Raw genomic sequence first — 18222 nt, forward strand, 5'->3', positions numbered from 1 at the left:
CTGTCTAATCTTCACTATTACACACACAAATACATCACAACAGCGTGTTACCCCCATGTCTGCTTGGTCTTCTTCGTCTTCTGGACCTTCAGGCTGAGGCACGACCTGCGTTGGCTTCGAGCACCGCGCTTGTGTTCCTAACCGACGAGTCTGAGAGCGTGACCAGTTGATGCTTTTGGCGCAGACACGTAGATCCACAACTGAGACACTTGCATCTGCGCGTTTACGCTCCCGGACCAACCTTTTTTCTTTGTTCGAAATTTGATTTGCATCATCATCCTTCCAACAACCTTTCGCACATCGACGCTGACCGTCACACCACTACACAATGCAGTCAACGTCAGCAGCGATTGCGGTAGCAGCCATGTCAGGCGCTGACCTGGGCGCCAAAGCCAACGACTCCAAAGGACCCAATGCGGCTGGAAAGAACAACTCCACATCGGGTGCATTAAGCAGCAACGGCTTCGACCCAAACGAGGCCAAGTCATGGATGCAGAAGCGATGGAAGGACATCCAATCGAGCAGCGCTGACAAGAGGCTGTCTGAGGCACGTAAGTTCGCCAGTAGAGATCGAGTGTAGCAGGGACAAGGAGAGTAAGCTGATATTCAAGCTTTGCTGTCTTTTCGGTGTCTTGCAGAGAGGCCAGAGACATATAAACCCGCACCGGGCACTGTTGGCTCCGCGTGGGGTTCTAACAAGAGTGAGTTCAGGCAAAGATCAGTCGACAGCTGTGTCGGTAGCGCAACACTCGGGCCAGTTGCTGACATCAAACACCTTTGACTTCTGATCGGGGAACCAACAGAGACGATCAACGAGAGATTCACCAGCGACCTACTCAAAGCTTCCACAGTGACAGGAAGCGTAAGCCGCTAGATATACATAAAGGACTACCACGCAAGCGCATGATGACGAATCTTGGATCGCAGGTCTGCCAGCATGAAAGTCCGGAAGCGAAGCGAGGTCCCGCTCTTGGTCCGGAATGTACACAGACTGTTCACTGGCAGAAGCGATTTGGTTGTTAGACCGCCCCACGCTTGCACGCCAAAATTGCGAAGCTCACGGCAGTATCACACGAAAAGAGCTGGACCAGAACTTCTGGCGGTGAAGGCTTGAGACCTGAAGATGTTTCTCGTTGGAAAGAGAGTCAACCGCAAAGGTGGTGTTCGAGTTGATGCGAAACAGTAGGTAAGAAGCGCAAGCATGTCGTCATCCAAGGGTTGCGGTACGCGAAGGCGTGGTGAAGCCGAGCTCGAAGAACCCCGCCATTGGAGAAAGCTAAGATCCAACCGACACACTAACCTTTTCTCTCAGAAAAGCTCGAAACTGCACGCCAGAGTCTGCAGCCTAGCACTTTCCAGCACAGCAACAGCTTTTCACCTCGAGATAAATCCGGAAAACAAAAGAGGCACATTAGGCGTCAACTCCTCAACGCTTTGTCCCTGGACGAGTGGTAACGCCGACTATACTCAAAGCTCGCCTCAAGCTCAGATTGGCAGCGAATGGTCATTGAGGGAGTCTGAAGCTGGCTGAAGGGGAGAAGATAGTCGAAGCCCACACGGGCCTGAGAGCTTTTCTGAGTCGGGAAGGGTCGTTGCCAAGCCCGAGACTCGCCGGATCGATCGGGCCATTGCCAAGCCCGACTCGCCGGGTCGATCGGGTCTTTGTGGAAGCTTCTCACGGATCTGCCGCGGTCAGGCCTTGCGGTCAGTGTAAAAACCGACGGTTCACTTACTAGCACAGCAGTGGCGTCAATTGACGAGTGTTCTAGTGCTGCTGTAGGGTCCAAGTGTCTCGCTCTCCTCTACCGCCGCGCCGTTCTTTGAGATTCTTACGAGCTGGCCACTGCACAGCATTCACACCGCAAGTTGGTGCTGCGCGCGTGATCGCGCTCCGCTATCTGATATATACAGGACAGCGCTACCCTAGGCTCTTCCGTCTTCCCCACATCTTGGCATAGTCTTACCGACGTACTGCTTTCTCTATCGCCTATCATCGCAATCTCGTCTTTCACCGGTCACAACACATTCGTGACCTCTGACAACTTGACGGCCAAATACACCGCTTTGGATCGTCTTTCCACCTGCGACTTTCAGCGAATGGAGTGCCCTGCAAATGATGGTCCCGACACCGATGATTGTAGAGCCTTAAACCCCTCGCCTGAAAGCAGCACCTGGTCCGCCTGCTCCAACAACCGCCATCAATCGCCTCGCCGTCACCACTCTCGATCTTCGTTCTATATCGCACTGCTTTTTATCTGCGGTCTGGCCTATTTTGTAGTCTCGTGCACTCTCTCCGTTCAGGCTTACGTCCTTCCTCCTTCTGTCAAACCACAAGACAGTGTTGACACTCTCAATTCGGACCTCGCCTTCTCTGACATAGCCCGCGATGATCGATTCATAGCACCCACTACCCAGAGTCGTGCCCCTGACGCACGATCCTTCGATTCTGACGTCAACTCTATCCATGTCGCATCGAGCCAATCCATCCTTCGCTGGATTCAGGACAAGACTCGTGATGCGCAGACTGGAGACACGCTCGAGTCTCAGGCATTGCTCGACGATCTCTACGACCGCCTTTCAATTCGGCGACGCACCAGCGATGCTTCCTTTCAATTGGAAAGTCGGGATAGCGCTACCGTAGCAGTGGCCAAGTCTGTTCGCCGCCGCCTTTTCAAGCGTGCCACATCCAGTGGCAGCGAGTCATCGTGCCACGACACGGAGCTTTCCGAGACTCAAAAGGTCGTCTACGGTATCCTCATCCCTATTCTCGTCGTGCTTTCGGGTCTTTTTGCTGGTCTTACTCTTGGCTATATGTCACTTGACGAGACCCAGCTGCAGGTGCTCTCCTTGCAGGGAACGCCCAAGCAGAAGCGGTATGCAGAAAAGATCATGCCAATCCGCAAAGATGGCCATCTTCTGCTCACGACACTTCTGATTGCCAACATGATTACCAATGAGACGCTGCCCATCATTGCCGACCCTTTGCTTGGCGGTGGTGTCCAGGCTGTCATTGTTAGTATCGTCCTGGTCGTTATCTTTGCCGAGTTGATCCCACAGTCGGTCTGCTCGCGATACGGTCTCGCTATTGGCGCAAAGCTTGCTCCGCTCACGCGCGGAGTCATGCTCTTGCTCTGGCCCATTGCTTTCCCTGTGTCTCGAGTGCTTCACTGGACCCTCGGACCTCATCATGGTATTGTCTACCGACGATCCGAGCTCAAAGAGTTGGTCAACATGCATGCTGCCACCGCCGGTCGTGGTGATCTCAACAACGACACTGTCACCATTGTCGGTGGTGCTCTCGATCTCCAAGAGAAAGTGGTCAAGCAGGCCATGACAGCCATCGATCGCGTTTTCATGATCTCGATCGACTCCAAGCTTGGCTACGAAACGCTTCAGCAGATTGTCAGCTCTGGTCACTCTCGTATCCCTGTCTACCAGGAGATCGAGATTGCTGTCAACAAAGCACGCAGTGGAAGCGGTGCTCTGACGCCCATCCGGGGCGGCTTCTTGAGTGCTTTGAGCAGGAAGGTCAGCAACTCACAGTCTAGACAATCTGTTGATGATCAGGGCACCCTCGAAGGCAGTGTCATCTGCGAGAAGGAGCCTGCATCGGCCAACGCTGACACCCACCATTCAACTGTCACCGCCGCCTCTGGTGACAAGGCGAATACAACGACCTCGATCACGACCATCAAGCGTAAGAAGATCATCGGCGCCCTGCTCGTTAAGCAGTGTGTTCTGCTTGACCCCGAGGACGAGACACCTGTCCGTGACATGGTCATCAACGCACTTCCGACCGTCCCCGCCGACGAGCCACTGCTCAATCTGCTCAACGTCTTCCAGGAGGGTCGCTCGCATCTCGCCATTGTCTCTTGGCGCACTCGACGCTCCTCGCCCGGCTCTTTTGTGGATCTCGGCAACGACAACGATGCGCGCAAGACCCAAAACGTTGCTCGATCTGGCACCGTCGCTCGCATCGAGACACTCGTCAACATTGACGAGGAAAAGCAGCTGGATGATTCGGCCATCAAGAAGTCAAGTTTCTGGTCTCGCCATCTCCGCAGACATCACCGTGGCCACGCCAAGTCCAACTCGCTCGACTTGCCTCCTGAGGCCCTCGAGAACGACATCGATGTGGACGCTGTTGCCACCGAGATGGCCCAGCGTGATGTGCCCATCGGAATCATCACTCTTGAGGACGTGCTCGAAGAGTTGATCGGCGAAGAGATTCTTGACGAATACGACTCCGAGGTCGAACAGAACTTCGCTCAGATCAGCCCTCCCCCCAGCCCTGGTCACAAGGAGATGGTCGACAAGAAGGTGGAGACGCCTAATGACGCTGACGAAGTACAGCTGCCTGCTTTTATCCTGAAGCTGCCCACCAGCCCGAAGATTGCTCTACCTCGCTTCAAGCTTGGACGCAGCGCTAGTCAGAAGGAGACCGATATCAGCGGCTCGGACGCTTCTGTTAGAACCTCTACTGCTCCTACTCCTGTCGTTGAAAGCACTGCCCAGATGCCGTCGAACAAGGATGAGGTAACCAAGAGCGAAGGCGTGCACTTCCCCTTCGACAGAGAGGGCGGCGTCAGCTCGAGGCCTTCATCGCGTCCTGGCTCACGTTCTGTCTCTCCTGGACCAGCCGCCGTTCTCAACAGCACTGAAGACACAACGCTCGCTGCTCCACGCGCCAACAAGCCTGTCGTGATCCGTCACCAGGCACCTGACGGCACCATCGCCACAGCTATCGTCGGAGAGGGTCTCTTGCGCGGACGAACCAACACGCTCGCTTCGGAGCGCATCGCCAGCGGAGAAGCCAGTCGAAGTAACACCCCTTCAGGAACACGCGTCAGCAGATTCAAGAGCACGCCTCTGCTTGGCAGTGTTCCCAGCACACCTGTAACAGGCGTCGCTCCCAAAAGCAGAGCAACCTTCGGCAAGCCTGAGGTGGGATCCGCCCTTGTGGAAGAGGAGTGTGCTTCGAACGATGTCGCCGTTGCTAGTCCTGAGGAGCTTGAATCTCATGACAAGAACAAGCAGCTCGGTGGTGACAGCGATGACACTGATACGCTCTGAGTCCAAAGCATAGTGTATCCACCCGTTTGAAGTCTTGTCTGAAGCATTGACAAAGACGATGCTTCTCTCGTTTGTTGTGCGAAACTGCGAAATATCATCTTGTCTTTCCTTCTTTCACCGGTCAGCGTTGTGTGTGTCGGCACGAAGCATGCAGCTGAAAACTTCAGTATGGCCGAGTGGAACCGCTAGCAGTGGCATGTTCGAAAAGCTGCAATTTCTGATACGTAATTTTTTGGAAGAGAGCCACGCCCACGTCGATCCCTGCGTCCAGCCTGATCGTCGGGAAGTCTCCCTCAGCCAACATCCTACGCTTTGTGACAGAGCAGTAACTTATTGCAGAACAACTGAACAGGCAGGTCTGCAACGGAAGCCGAGCAAGTCTCATCAGCGACGCTGCTCCCTGAAAAGAGAGCTTCTCATCTCGGATATCCCACCTTTTCCCATCGACCTCATCTGCTTATATGACAACGACGACCCACCAACAATAACGACATCACACAAGCTGCTCGCGCACCATGCCCGTCTATCCACCAGTCGAGCCCAGCAACAGCGACTTCCCCGAGCAACCCGCGCTCGAAACCCTGCAGGATGACCCTCTCAAAGGCGGCCTAGCACCATGGCGTACTACCCCAATCAACGACCCCGCTAACCTCACCAACCGAGGCGATCTTCCAACTCACGCCTCACCGATCGTCTTTGGCGGTGGAGTATTCGGCCAAGACATGTACAATGACTCCAAGACCCTTGCTTCCGATCTGCCACTTCGCACCGTCCGGCTAGCTCTTCGATATGGAATTAACGCCTTCGACACCTCGCCATACTACTTCCCATCCGAGTTCACTCTCGGTAATATCCTGCGCTGCCTACGACCGGAATTCCCAAGGGAAAGCTACTTCATCACTACAAAGTGCGGAAGGTATGGGCCGGAGAAGCAGCACTTCAACTACACTGCGAAGAAGATTGATGAGAGTGTCAGAGGCAGCTGCAGGAGGCTAGGGACGGAGTATTTGGATGTTACGCTGACGCACGATGCAGAATTTGTATGCGAGAGGGTGGGTAAAAGTCATGATGAGGGATGGGAGAGCGGGGTCGTTTCTGGCCTTGTTCAGCCCAGTACGGTGGGGATGAGCCAGAGCAGAGATGAAGTTTTAGAGTCGCTAGGCTTGGCACCCAAATTAGAAGCTGCGAGCAAGATTCACGGCAAAGGCGACGAGCAGTTCTTGGAGGCCGTCAGAACGCTGTTCAAGCTGAAAGACGAAAGAGTCATCAAGCGAGTGGGTATCTCAGGCTACCCTTTGCCGGTACTGCTGCGCTTGTCGAGGTTAGTTGCTACAAACGCACCCTATCGACCGCTGGATGTGGTATTGAGCTACTCGAACCACTGCTTGCACTCTGACGTCCTTCAGGGCGAGTGGAAGGAGCTCTTCGCTGCTGACCCTCGAGGCGAATCTGGAACGAACTCGCTGAAAGATCTCATTTGGAAAGCACCACTGCTCATGAATGGGTCTCCTTTCTCAATGGGCCTTCTCACCGACGGCAGCCCGCCACCCTGGCACCCTGCAAGCGACGCTCTCAAAGCAGGAACAAAGGAAGCTAGCAAGAAACTTGTCGAGCAAGGAGACTCGCTTACAATGACCGCTCTCACCTATGGGCTGAGGGGATCTGAAGTTCCGCACAAGGACGGACAAGGACCTGAGCTGAGGACGCTGGTCGGATTGAGTCACCCTGATCACGTCCATAGTGCGGTGGAAGCTTATCGGATGCTTTCTGCTGGAGCGGCGGCAGCTGGCAAAGCACTGTGTGAGCTGAAAGAGGACAAGGAAGCGAAACTAAAAGCGTACAAGAAACAGGAGAAGCATGAGAAGATGGTACGGAATCTGTTTGCTGATTGTGGAGTCAGGGAGTGGAGCTGGTCAAGTGGTCTTTAAATCGCTGCCCTCGCAGGCAACAGACTTCAACAGCAGCAGCAATGAAAGAAGCTCGAGTATCTTCATCTGCTTTCGTGGCAGGTCGTGAGCTCGACGCCTGTGTGGACAAGGAGCATGTATTGTGAGTAGCTCGAACACCGAATCGTGCCCTTGAAGTGCATGTCGTGTGAGTAGCAGACCGAGGACCGAAAGAGCAAGATTAGTTGTGCCGATGTAACACTGTTCAAAAAAATCAGCAAGAAGCGGACGTGTGGAGGAAAGTGGCTCGATCACAGACTGCGCTTGATTTTGACCAAAAAAAAAAAAAAAAAAACAAAAAAAAAAAAAAAAAAACGTGGTTGCAGAGCAGCAGTATTCGAGAAATGTGGAATTATGCTTGTGACGCGTACTGCCAAGGTGTCCAAGAGCTAGTCCATCTCGCAACCAACACAGAGTTGGAACACCATTTCCATCACCATCCTTCACATCAAACCTCTCCCCTCACTCTATTCAAACCTACGCCTTCCTTCATACATTGGCAGCGTCTATCAGAAGACCGGAACTATCCGCACGATAACGCTTGCAGCCACCCTTTCATTCTAACTGTACGGAACACCAGATCTGTCAAACGAAATAGACGACGCTTTCAGCCTCCGACGATCAGTTCGAAGAACACTTTCGCCGTCGCTGAACAGTACTCTAGAGATCGCTTCCCAAAACATCACAATGACCGCACCACAGACAGTAGCACAGGCTGACGAAGCCATCAAGGCAGGCAACAACAAAGAGGGCGAGCGCATTCTCAAGTCCATCCTCTCCAACCAGTCCTCTTCGACCGATGATGCTTTCCTCAAGGAGCAGGAAGCATCTCTCCTTCGTCTCGGTGAGCTCTACCGTGACACCAAAGATGCCAACGCTCTTGCCGAGACCGTTCGCTCCTCACGCACATTCATGAGCAACATCGCCAAGGCGAAGACCGCCAAGCTCGTCCGCACTCTCATCGACTACTTCGAAGACATCCCCGGCAGCCGACAGACTCAGATTCAGGTCACAAAGGAAAACGCAGAATGGGCCAAGTCGGAGAAGCGTATCTTCCTCAAGCAGAATTTGGAGACCAAACTGATCGGTCTCTACTATGACAACAAGAACTACCGCGAAGCACTCCCTCTCATCGATGCGCTGCTCAAAGAGCTCAAGAAGCTCGACGACAAGATGATCTTAACCGAAGTCCACTTGCTCGAGTCCAAAGTCAACCATGCAATTTCCAACATGCCAAAAGCGAAAGCAGCGCTTACATCGGCACGCACAGCAGCCAACTCGATCTACTGCCCCCCAACACTTCAGGCTCAGCTCGATTTGCAAGCCGGTGTTCTCCACGCTGAAGACAAGGACTACACAACCGCCTACTCGTACTTCTTTGAAACCCTCGAGGGCTTTGCATTGCAAGACGATCCCCGAGCTCCTTTGGCGCTCAAGTACCAACTGTTGTGTAAAGTCATGTTGAACCTCTCCGACGACGTCAACAGCATCATCAGTGGCAAGCACGCCACCAAATACGCAGGTCGAGATGTTGACGCAATGAAGGCTGTCGCTCAAGCTCACGAAGAACGTTCGCTTGAAGCTTTCGAACTAGCGCTTCGAAACTACAAGGAAGAGCTCTCCAACGATCCAATTGTCCGCGCACACTTAAGCGCGTTGTACGACACTTTGCTGGAACAGAACCTTTTGAGAGTCGTCGAACCATACTCGAGGGTAGAGATCGCGCACATTGCAAAGGAGGTCAAGCAGCCGGTTAGGGAGGTGGAGACCAAACTATCACAGCTCATTCTTGATCGTCGTCTTCATGGTATTTTGAGTCAGGGCGAAGGATGTTTGGTCGTGTATGATGAGCCGGTGGAGGACAAGAGCTATCAATTGACGCTGGATACTTTGAAGCATGTTGGTACTGTGGTGGATAGTCTGTACAAGAAGGCGAATAAGCTGACATAAAGGAAGTCTACTGCGTGGAAAGTTGTTTGTAGTCATACGTAGCGCAGAAGTAAAGTTGATAACCAATTCCTGAACAAAAGAGCTTGATCGTGCGGCATCGCAATCAAGTGACAGATTTGAGAGGATGAGGTGCTGTTGAGCAAAGCGAACAAAGCTCAGCTTCCCGGCTCCTTCAATCCCATCCTTGATTGTCTTCTTCACGTCCACACCGGCTTCGTCGCCAGATCTTCTGGCACTTCGTCCTCCGTCTTTGCGCGGACCGGCTATTACCCGGCTCGAGAAGGAGAAGTCGATTGGGTTCAGGATCGCAATGATGTCGAATTTCGGTCTCACACCAGACGGAATTTCTGAGTCGAGTAGCATTGCAGCATAAACAGAGGACCTATGTCAGCACACTTTCAGTGGTGCTTTACATCGGCATGTGTGAGCTTTGTTGGAACCAATCCTTTGCCCAACTTGGCGTTGTCAGCATGATTAGGGTCGGCTTTCGCAATCACACGTTCCAAAGCATCCAAGCCTCTGTCAACCTGTGACAATTCCGGTCCATACGAGATCCTAATAAACTTCTCGCAAGGACTGTGGATGATGTTCCTTCGTCGTGCTGGGTTGATATCGAAGGCGATGCCGGGAACGACAATGCAAGATTCCTTAAGCAGTTCCTCAAACATAACCAGTCCTGTTGAAGATATCGAGGGGATGAGGGAGCATGAGAAGTCAGCAGAAGCCAAATCATGACAGAGAAAAGAAAGCAGACGAGTGAACGACTTACCAGAATTGAGTGGAGGCGGCAAAGACGCCAAGGACAACCAGATGTAGAAGGTAGCTTGAGGCTCGATCTTGACTTCGAGACCCATCTTCTTGAGTCGGGCGAGAACGTGCTTTCGTTTGTGCCTGAAAAGCTTTTGGAGGGCGATGCGGTCCTGGTTGCATCGATCGAGATCAAGCATCTTAAGAGCCATGCACTGCATGGGGTGAGAAGTGCCACCGTCCAGGAAGGATCCGGACTGGTTGAGCGCAGTGACGATGTCTTTTGGACCGACGACCCAGCAGACTCTCCAGCCAGGAAGACGAAAGCCTTTAGTGAGACCGTCGATGAGAACAACGGGCGTCTCGTTGATATCATCAATGTGTTTGGCTGCAGAGTTTGCTCGACCGAGGGGACCCTCATGCATGTACCAGGAGTAAAACTCGTCGAGCAGGATGGTGCAGCCAAGCTCCTTGGAGGTCTCCACAAGAGCCTTCAGTTCTTCACCTTCGATGACCATGCCTGTAGGGTTACGAGGATTGGACATTATCATTGCACTGAGACCACGTCCTTTGATCTCCTTACGGAGATCTTCAGTGCTAAGCTTGTACCTATCCTCCTCCGAGAGGACAGTAGGAATGGGAACGAGACTCTTGAAAGCGCTGAGCATGGACTCGTAACTGGTGTACTCGGGCAGTTGGTATCCGCAGTTGACCGAGCCAATGACGGCCGCGAGGCGTGTCATGCCGGCACGGCCACCAGGAACAATACAGATGTTTGTGTGATCGAATTTTTTGCTGTGGTTTTGTCGGAAGGTTTCATTATAGTAATTGGCGACCGCCTTACGGAGGGCCATGGTACCAGTGTTGGGAGCGTACTCATGGACGCCCTCACCAAACTCGGAGAGATCGAATTGAAGGGTACGAGGAACGCCACCTTCGATGTTGCCGACTTCGGGCGCGCCTTGACCCATGTTGGCCCACTCTGGATTTCCATAGTAGAAGCCATTGCTAGTAGCACGATCGGTGACATAGATGACTCCAGTGCTCCCGGGATGTTCGATAGCCGGAAAGTGTTCGCCAGCCTCTTGCGTGTTGAGTTGAGTCTTGAAGGCGGTGGTATCGGCTGTAGAGATTGTAGAGGCCCGACGGCCATTGTGACCCGGATGAGCTCGGAAGATGCGATGTGCTTCGGACTGCTCTTCGTGTTGAATAGTGTCAACGACGGCTTCGGCTGCGGCGTTGAGCTTCTTGGCTGGTCGATCCGCCGAGTCGTGGGATTCACCGTGAGGAGCCATTGATGCAATGCGCCTGTTCGGCGGCTGCAGGGGGGTGGGGATCGCGGGCCGGGTGGTGGTAGTGAGAAGGCAAGGAGAAGAGAACGGATTTCGGAAGTGGAGTTGCAAGAGAGTGTGAGATTGTTGGTTGGAAAATTAATTAATTCGCGTTGAGCACATCTTGCTTATCCGGAGCTGCTGTTTGGCAGAAAAAAATGTCGCCCAGAGCTCGCAAGACTCGCACAACCAACACCTCTACTTTCTTTCTGCCCCTTCTCTGCTTGCAATACACTGCACCCCTAGGCCTGAATCAACAGCTTGGCTTCGGTTTCAACCTGAGCCCATCGAAGAGATGGTGGCTTCTTCATCGCCGGCATGGCTCTTGTCCTCGCCATCTCACGCTGACTGTGACAAGGCTTTGAGCGCCCTGCGCATCGCTCAGCCGGCTGCCATTCTTCTTGTCGCCCTAGCTTCGGTACTTTTGGATCCTGCCAAAGCAGCACTCAACCACCTTCTGCACCCTCGCCGTTCGGACTACGACCAGCTCCGTGCTGAAGCGGACCAGGACCATGAACTGGATCAAGCACCTCAGCCGACACCCGTTGTCGTGCCTGTCCGATCACGCCGCCGTTTCCTGACCCAGTCTGCACAGCTCTCCTTGGCAGCAACGTTCTTTGTCTCGGGTACCTTGATTATACTGCGAGCCGTCATCCCTCCCAAACAATGGCAGCCAGACATCCTTCTCTGGGGTGGCATCGACATTCAAGCCGTCGGCGGCCTCCTTGCTTGGGGCTCAGTTGTCATTGCTGCGCTGTTCGAAGAGAAGGTCAGAGGTCGAGGGAGCTACGGGAGGGGCAAGTCTGCTTGGTCTGTCACAGTAGGTGCCGCAACAGATATCTGCTTGCTCGTACTTTACATGGTCCCCAAGGAACGAAGTGACTTCCCATCGACCAGCCCGTGGTCCATTGCCCAGCTCGGCCTCATCATCCTTCGTCTGCTTCTTCTTTACCCTCTTCTCATTCTGGCTTTGTCATCGGACCGTGTTCGCTTCGTGCGCGCTGCTGACCTCGCCAACGAAGCAGCCACGAATGCACCTGGATCTTCCTCGTCTCAGCCGCGCTCGGCTCCCGCCAACGGCGAATCAACTGGCCTTCTTCAAGCTCCAGGCATATCTTCAACGACATCGTACGGAGCCATTGGTAGCAGTGCAGCGAATCGTACCAACAAGTCGGCGGCCGACTCCGGAAGCCAGACTGCTAGCCGTAATCCGAATGCATCGATGGGTCTCTCGGTTGCTGCTGCACCACCACCGCCTACATTCAAGACCTTCCTTTACCGCATTCGTTTCCTCTTCCCTTACCTTTGGCCTTCCAAGTCGGCAACACTGCAACTGACCGCTGTTGCGTGCGTTGCCCTTCTGTTCGCGGCTCGTGTCGTCAACTTCTTCACTCCACTCGCCCTCGGTCGACTCGTCGACGATCTGTCGAGCGGCGCCTCGCCATGGGCCGATGTCGTCATCTACGCTGGCCTCAAGATGCTTCAAGGGTCCGGAAGTCTTCTCAGTGTACTGCAGAACATTCTCTGGGTGCCTGTCGAGCAGTATTCGGACCGAATGATGAGCATGATGGCTTTCGAGCACTTGCTCAACCTCAGCATGTCGTTCCACACCAAGAAGAAGACCGGCGAGGTGCTCCGTATTCTTGACCGAGGCAGTGCCATCAACAACTTCTTCCAATACCTCCTCTTCAGCTTGCTACCCGTTTTCATTGACATCTTTGTTGCCATGATCTACATGACTCGGATCTTCAGCCCTGCCATTGGCGCGGCGCTCTTCATCGTTATGGTCGCGTACACCTGGACCAGTGTTCAGCTCACCACTTGGCGTACTGGCTTGCGACGTGCCATGAACAACAAAGACTCGATCTGCCGTGCCATTTCAGCCGACGTACTCATGAACTGGGAGACCGTCAAGTGCTACTCGAACGAGTCGTACGAGGCCGAGCGCTTCCGTAGCGCTTTGCAGGATTACCAGAAGGCCGAGTTCAAGGTGATCAGCAGCTTGAACATGCTCAACATGGTGCAGAACCTCATCTTGGCCTTCGGTACACTCTTCACGACGTTGCTTGTCGCTGGCAGCGTAGTCCGTGGCGACATCACCAGCTCGCAATTCGTCGTCTTCGTCACCTATCTCCAGCAGGTCTATCAGCCGCTCTCGATGCTTGGCACTCTTTATCGTGTGGTGCAACAGAACCTCGTCGACACAGACAAGCTGATGACACTGCTCGAGGAAAAGACCGAGGTCAAGGATGTTCCAGGCGCCAAGGATCTCGTCGTCACGGACGGTGTCATTGAGTTTCAGGACGTTCACTTCTCATACGATGGCAAGGTGGAAGCACTCAAGGGCTTGAGCTTCAAGATCGACCGTCACTCGAGCGTTGCTCTTGTCGGCGAGTCAGGTGCCGGCAAGTCCTCTGTGCTTCGTCTGCTGTACCGCTTCTACGATATCCAATCTGGTCGTATCCTGATCGATGGACAGGACATCCGCAATGTGACGCAACGCTCGCTTCGACGTGCCATCGGCGTCGTCCCACAAGAACCCTCACTTTTCAACAACGACATCCGCACCAACATCCTCTACGGTGACACCAAAGCCTCGGACGAGGCTGTCGAAGCTGCCGCTCTTGCCGCTCAGATCCACGACCGCATCAAGTCATTCCCTGAAGGATACAGCACCGTAGTCGGCGAACGTGGTGTTCGCCTGTCTGGTGGTGAGAAGCAGCGAGTTGCGATTGCACGAACCATCCTCAAGAACCCTCCTATCCTGCTGTTGGACGAAGCAACATCAGCGTTAGACAGTCAAACCGAGCGCCAGCTGCAGTCGGCGCTCAACAACCTCATGCAAGGACGATCGAGCTTGACCATTGCGCATCGCCTGTCGACCATCATCAACTGCGACACCATCATTGTCATGGACGCAGGTCGTGTTGTCGAAGTGGGCTCGCATGCGGATCTGATCGCCAAGGCTGGGTTGTATAACAAGATGTGGGAGCAGCAGATCAAGACGCAAAAGGAACAGGAGGCCGCTGCTGCAGCGCAGGAGGCTTCTTGGGAAGAAATCAAGGCCAAGGAAGCTGATGAGGAAACAGCCGCTGATGCTGGTCACGTTAAGGCACAGCCAGGGATGCTCGGCGTCGTTCCGCCTGTTGTCACTGGTGAGCCGGAGAACCCAATCAAGGATGCCGAAGAAGTCAAGGCCGCGAAGGACGAACCTAAGAAGAACAACACTGCTGACAGTGCTGTCGAGACGAAAGAAAGCAAAGAAGCTGGACCAGCGTCTTCAGTTGCCAACGGCGCCAATGGCACTGAGGCCGCGCCCAGTCAGTCTGAGGTGGCCGCAGCAGCCGAGCTTGCTAAAAAGACGCAGCCAGACACAACAGCAACAGTGACCAGCGAGGCGAATGGTAGCAATGGCAATGGTCTCCTCAGTCTTGAGACCGCGCAGTCTACGGAAGGCAGTCGAAGCGGGTCCAGCTTGCCTTTGTCACAGGATCTGGACGATTCGCCTTCTAGCTCGGACCTTGCCAACAGCGGAACCTTGAGCAAGGACGACAAGAAGAAAGCACAGAATCGCAAGAAGAACGCCAAGCGCCGCGAGAAGGAGAAGCAGAAGAAGTCGAGCGGGTGAGGCCAGGGGCGTGACTCGCAACACTCTTGCATCGCTTCCATCAACTTCATCCTTGGCCATCATCACCCTCTCCATACGGGCCATCCTTTTCTTACCCTATCACCCCCGACGCTGGCTTGCGCCCCTTACTGTCTTTACAAGTATCTTAGCATTCCAACATAGTCTATCAATACTGATCCGATGTGGTCCCTGAGTCATGCTGTTTGTGCAAGTGATGATAGAGCCAAATTGTATGAGCAGTCCGAAGTCAAGATCAATCGTAGGCGGAAGGGTTTCAATCGCAGTTGCGCTGTGTTTGAGAGATAAGAAGCTTTCAAGGTGGAGCAAATATGTCTTGCAGCGGAGCCAAGAGACCGTGCTGTGCTGCCTGATAATTTTCTTGAGTTGAAAATCAGTGAAATGCCACAGGGAAAATCTGACTCTGTAAACGACTGGAGCAGAAGGAGCGTTCTGGAAATAGAGGGTCGGTGCATTCTTTAAGACGTGATTCGACACTTCCGCGGCAGAATCGTTTACGACCATCACACCAAATCCAACTCAAGCTCCAGCTCAATTCCCATCACTCACACAGTTCAATCGGCTCTCCTCGGATCCACCATCCAGCTCAAAGGAGCATTTCACACACCTTCTTCCTCCTCCTCCTCCTCCTCCTCTTCTTCTTCTTCTCGAATCACTTTGATCACCTTCGTCGCTGGTCCGTGGACTTGCTTCCAACACATCCGCCCGCAGTCTGCCTTCGCTTCGTATCCCGCCCTCCACTCGATCAGGCTCACGCGTGGCGCGCACACACATCTACACGAAGCTCAGTTGCAAGCTACCGCTCACATTCATTCTTCGTTCTAACCGACTGGACGGCATCCAACAGAACGATACACCCCAGCTGTCACTACAGTACTCCCCTACCAGCTGTGACCGCCGGGAAGATTGACACTTGTTGCGTCTCCAATTGTCCTGCCTGTAACACCTCCACGGACATATCTCTCACGCTCCGAACCTGCAGCTGAGGTCATCACACAACCACCACCGTCTCCACTCTTGCCGGCGCAGCAGCTCGATCTGGCATCATGTCGAGCATGTCCGTCATTCCTCACGAGGAGCTGCCCATTCTCGAGGCGCTCATCAACATCCGTAACAGGCTCACAGCGCTCAAGAAGGACAGCTCCGAGTTCATCCGCTCGCACGACGTTCAACAACTGTACCAACATGTCATCAAGCAGGTGACAAGGCTCAACGCCGTCCGTGACGAGCAACAAGCCAACGCACAAGCTTCCTCCACCGCCAGCTCCACATCCGACCACCAAGATCAAGGCGATCAATCCACAGCTGACGGCACCGACGACTCTCCCGTCCTCCAACACAATCGCGTTGATACCACCTTGAACGACGTCTTCTCTCTCCTCAGCCTCTTCTTCCTCACTATTGGACGCAGTCGAGAGAGTCCTGCCACCTTCTCACAACTAAGCTGTATGAAGCAACTACTCGACCACCTTCAGGAGTCCGGTATCTACACCGAGGCTGACCTGCAACCATTCGGATCGCGTCTCACCGAATTGCGCGAGATCATCCGCAGAGACGGTGATTGTGGCCGACATCCACCACAACTCACCAAGCTCATGACGCGCAAGCTCGAGATCTGTGAAAAGACGGTTCGCAAACTCGAAGGCTCGCTCAAGGTGCTTTCTGTCGAGCTTGTTCCCATCCATCAGAAGATCATTTCGATTCGACGACAACTCGCAGCAGCTGCGGCCAAACCAAAGCCGGCACGAGCAGAGATCAAGCAGCTGCAGGAGGAGCTGCGAAAGATTGATGCAAAGCGTGTCGATGGCAAATTCTTGGGTCCAGGTGGTAGTTCCGTCCCTGCTGGTCAGGCCATCCTCGTTGGCTTGCTCGAGGAATGCTTCGAGATCTGCCACGACATGACTGTACGCAACGACGAGGTGCCCATGACCTTGCAGCCAATCTACGACCGACTCGTCGAGATCAAGTCACAGCTCGAACACTTGGTCTTGACGCATCGTTGGACACTGCGCGAGACTGACCTCTGGAACTACCAAGTCACACTCAAGGAGATCGATCGACTACGTGTCAACGGTAAGTTTGTCGACTCGGAAGGCAAGCAGCCCGAAGGCCAATTGGTGCTTCTCTACTTGCTTCGACGATGCTACGGTCTCATCTATCGACTCGTTGCATCCTCAGAACCCATCTCGGAGGAGCTCATGCCCATCAGCAATAAGCTGTCCACCGTGTCCAAGTGTCTCAAGGAGGTCTCCAAGTACGGAGGACCCTTCACCATGCGCGACCTCTACCCTTACCGTCTGGCCCTACATCAGATCGACAACATGCGAAGCAAAGTGTTGGACAAAGACGGCAACGACACTGGCGTCCGAAAATGGCTCGGTCGTGACGGCAGTGTCCCTGAAGGTCAAGCCATCCTCCGAGCTCAGTACGAAGAGGTGGAGCAAACCATCGAGGAGATGCTCAACCGTGAGGACGACGACGATGATGACGAGGAGGAGGACATGTGGGATGGCGACACCGCATCCAGCGCATCTCTCTCCGGCACAGAGTCGGCGGCTTCGGACAGCGAGGATGATGGCGAGGGTCCATCAGCTGAAATGGTCAATCAAGCTCTGATGGCACGCGGAAGTCCAATGATTGGTATGGCACCACCAGACCAACCTGCTACACAGCCCAACTCGGCTGCCCCTTCCAGAAATGCCAGCTACACATCCAGCCTGTCCGGTCGGGAGACTGGATTCAGCGGCGGTCTAACATCGATCACACCCTTATCAGCGGCTACTGCTGGTGCAACCCCTGGGGCACCTCCTGTCACTGCATCTCCCATCCCTGTCCCTGCTGCCGAGCCTTGTTCCTCAACCGCATCCAGACCAGAGGTAGACACGGCAGGAGCTTCAGCGTCGTCCTCGACGCCTTCAGCAGCAGCCGCTACCCCTTCTCCCACTGCATCTCAGCTGCGCTCACAAAAGATCGGACGGGACTTCCGTGACGGTGTTGGTGACTTGACTGGTCTCAGCTCGCGCTCTCCTCCAATCAACATCCCTGATGGCAAGGCCACCTCGCTGCAGGCCATGGCCCAGGCGACTGCTCCAACGCCCACGTCTGCAAACGGCTTGGGGGTTTCACCTTTGTCGCAAGTACCAGCGAATATATCCGATCGTCTGCCGGCAGGAGCTGCACCGCTCGCTATTCCCACACCTGGCATTCTTGAGGACCAGAAGCGATCGGGTCCATCCATCGGTACACACATCGATGCTGTGGTGGAAGGCTTCCAGGAAACATCAATCAATGATGTTCTCTCGAGTTCCGCAAGCACCGCATACGAAAGCAGCACTACCTGATTGACCAGTCCACATTGTTCTCTTTACTGTCACCTGTCAATCTGAAATCTCCACACTCTACGGACTTTGTTCTGTCATCACTGAGCCAGACTGCATGATTGTGCAAACTTAGCGACACCTCGATGCCCGATGCAATCGCTCAGATGTTCTGTGAGGATGTGTTCAAGGAGCTTGATGCTGTTTGAAGC

The 18222-nt window shown here is 54.0% G+C and overlaps 7 protein-coding genes across 7 annotated transcripts; 6 read left to right on the forward strand and 1 right to left on the reverse strand.

Moving 5' to 3' along the window:
* Nucleotides 1-328: 328 nt before the first annotated feature.
* On the forward strand, nt 329-874 carry UHO2_03346 (uncharacterized protein; the record flags this gene model as incomplete). The annotated part of the gene is made up of 3 exons (XM_041558261.1): nt 329-551; nt 639-701; nt 804-874. 3 exons carry the CDS (start codon nt 329-331, stop codon nt 872-874), a joined length of 357 nt encoding a protein of 118 aa, XP_041414195.1.
* A 1223-nt stretch (nt 875-2097) lies between these two features.
* Nucleotides 2098-5073, forward strand: UHO2_03347 (uncharacterized protein; the record flags this gene model as incomplete). Its single annotated transcript, XM_041558262.1, has 1 exon — nt 2098-5073. One exon carries the CDS (start codon nt 2098-2100, stop codon nt 5071-5073), a length of 2976 nt encoding a protein of 991 aa, XP_041414196.1.
* Nucleotides 5074-5588: 515 nt separating this feature from the next.
* UHO2_03348 (uncharacterized protein) lies at nt 5589-7001 on the forward strand (the record flags this gene model as incomplete). The annotated part of the gene is made up of 1 exon (XM_041558263.1): nt 5589-7001. The coding sequence occupies one exon, from the start codon at nt 5589-5591 to the stop codon at nt 6999-7001; it is 1413 nt and encodes a 470-aa protein (XP_041414197.1).
* A 705-nt stretch (nt 7002-7706) lies between these two features.
* Nucleotides 7707-8969, forward strand: UHO2_03349 (putative 26S proteasome non-atpase regulatory subunit Rpn6; the record flags this gene model as incomplete). The annotated part of the gene is made up of 1 exon (XM_041558264.1): nt 7707-8969. One exon carries the CDS (start codon nt 7707-7709, stop codon nt 8967-8969), a length of 1263 nt encoding a protein of 420 aa, XP_041414198.1.
* Nucleotides 8970-9367: 398 nt separating this feature from the next.
* UHO2_03350 (uncharacterized protein) lies at nt 9368-11011 on the reverse strand (the record flags this gene model as incomplete). Its single annotated transcript, XM_041558265.1, has 2 exons — nt 9368-9645; nt 9739-11011. 2 exons carry the CDS (start codon nt 11009-11011, stop codon nt 9368-9370), a joined length of 1551 nt encoding a protein of 516 aa, XP_041414199.1.
* Nucleotides 11012-11342: 331 nt separating this feature from the next.
* On the forward strand, nt 11343-14675 carry UHO2_03351 (related to ATM1 - Mitochondrial inner membrane ABC transporter involved in the maturation of cytosolic iron-sulfur (Fe/S) cluster-containing proteins; the record flags this gene model as incomplete). Its single annotated transcript, XM_041558266.1, has 1 exon — nt 11343-14675. One exon carries the CDS (start codon nt 11343-11345, stop codon nt 14673-14675), a length of 3333 nt encoding a protein of 1110 aa, XP_041414200.1.
* Nucleotides 14676-15739: 1064 nt separating this feature from the next.
* Nucleotides 15740-18034, forward strand: UHO2_03352 (uncharacterized protein; the record flags this gene model as incomplete). Its single annotated transcript, XM_041558267.1, has 1 exon — nt 15740-18034. The coding sequence occupies one exon, from the start codon at nt 15740-15742 to the stop codon at nt 18032-18034; it is 2295 nt and encodes a 764-aa protein (XP_041414201.1).
* Nucleotides 18035-18222: the final 188 nt, after the last annotated feature.

This window comes from Ustilago hordei, assembly GCF_900519145.1.
Source record: "Ustilago hordei strain Uho2 genome assembly, contig: UHO2_contig_05, whole genome shotgun sequence".
NCBI classification, from domain to species: domain Eukaryota; kingdom Fungi; phylum Basidiomycota; class Ustilaginomycetes; order Ustilaginales; family Ustilaginaceae; genus Ustilago; species Ustilago hordei.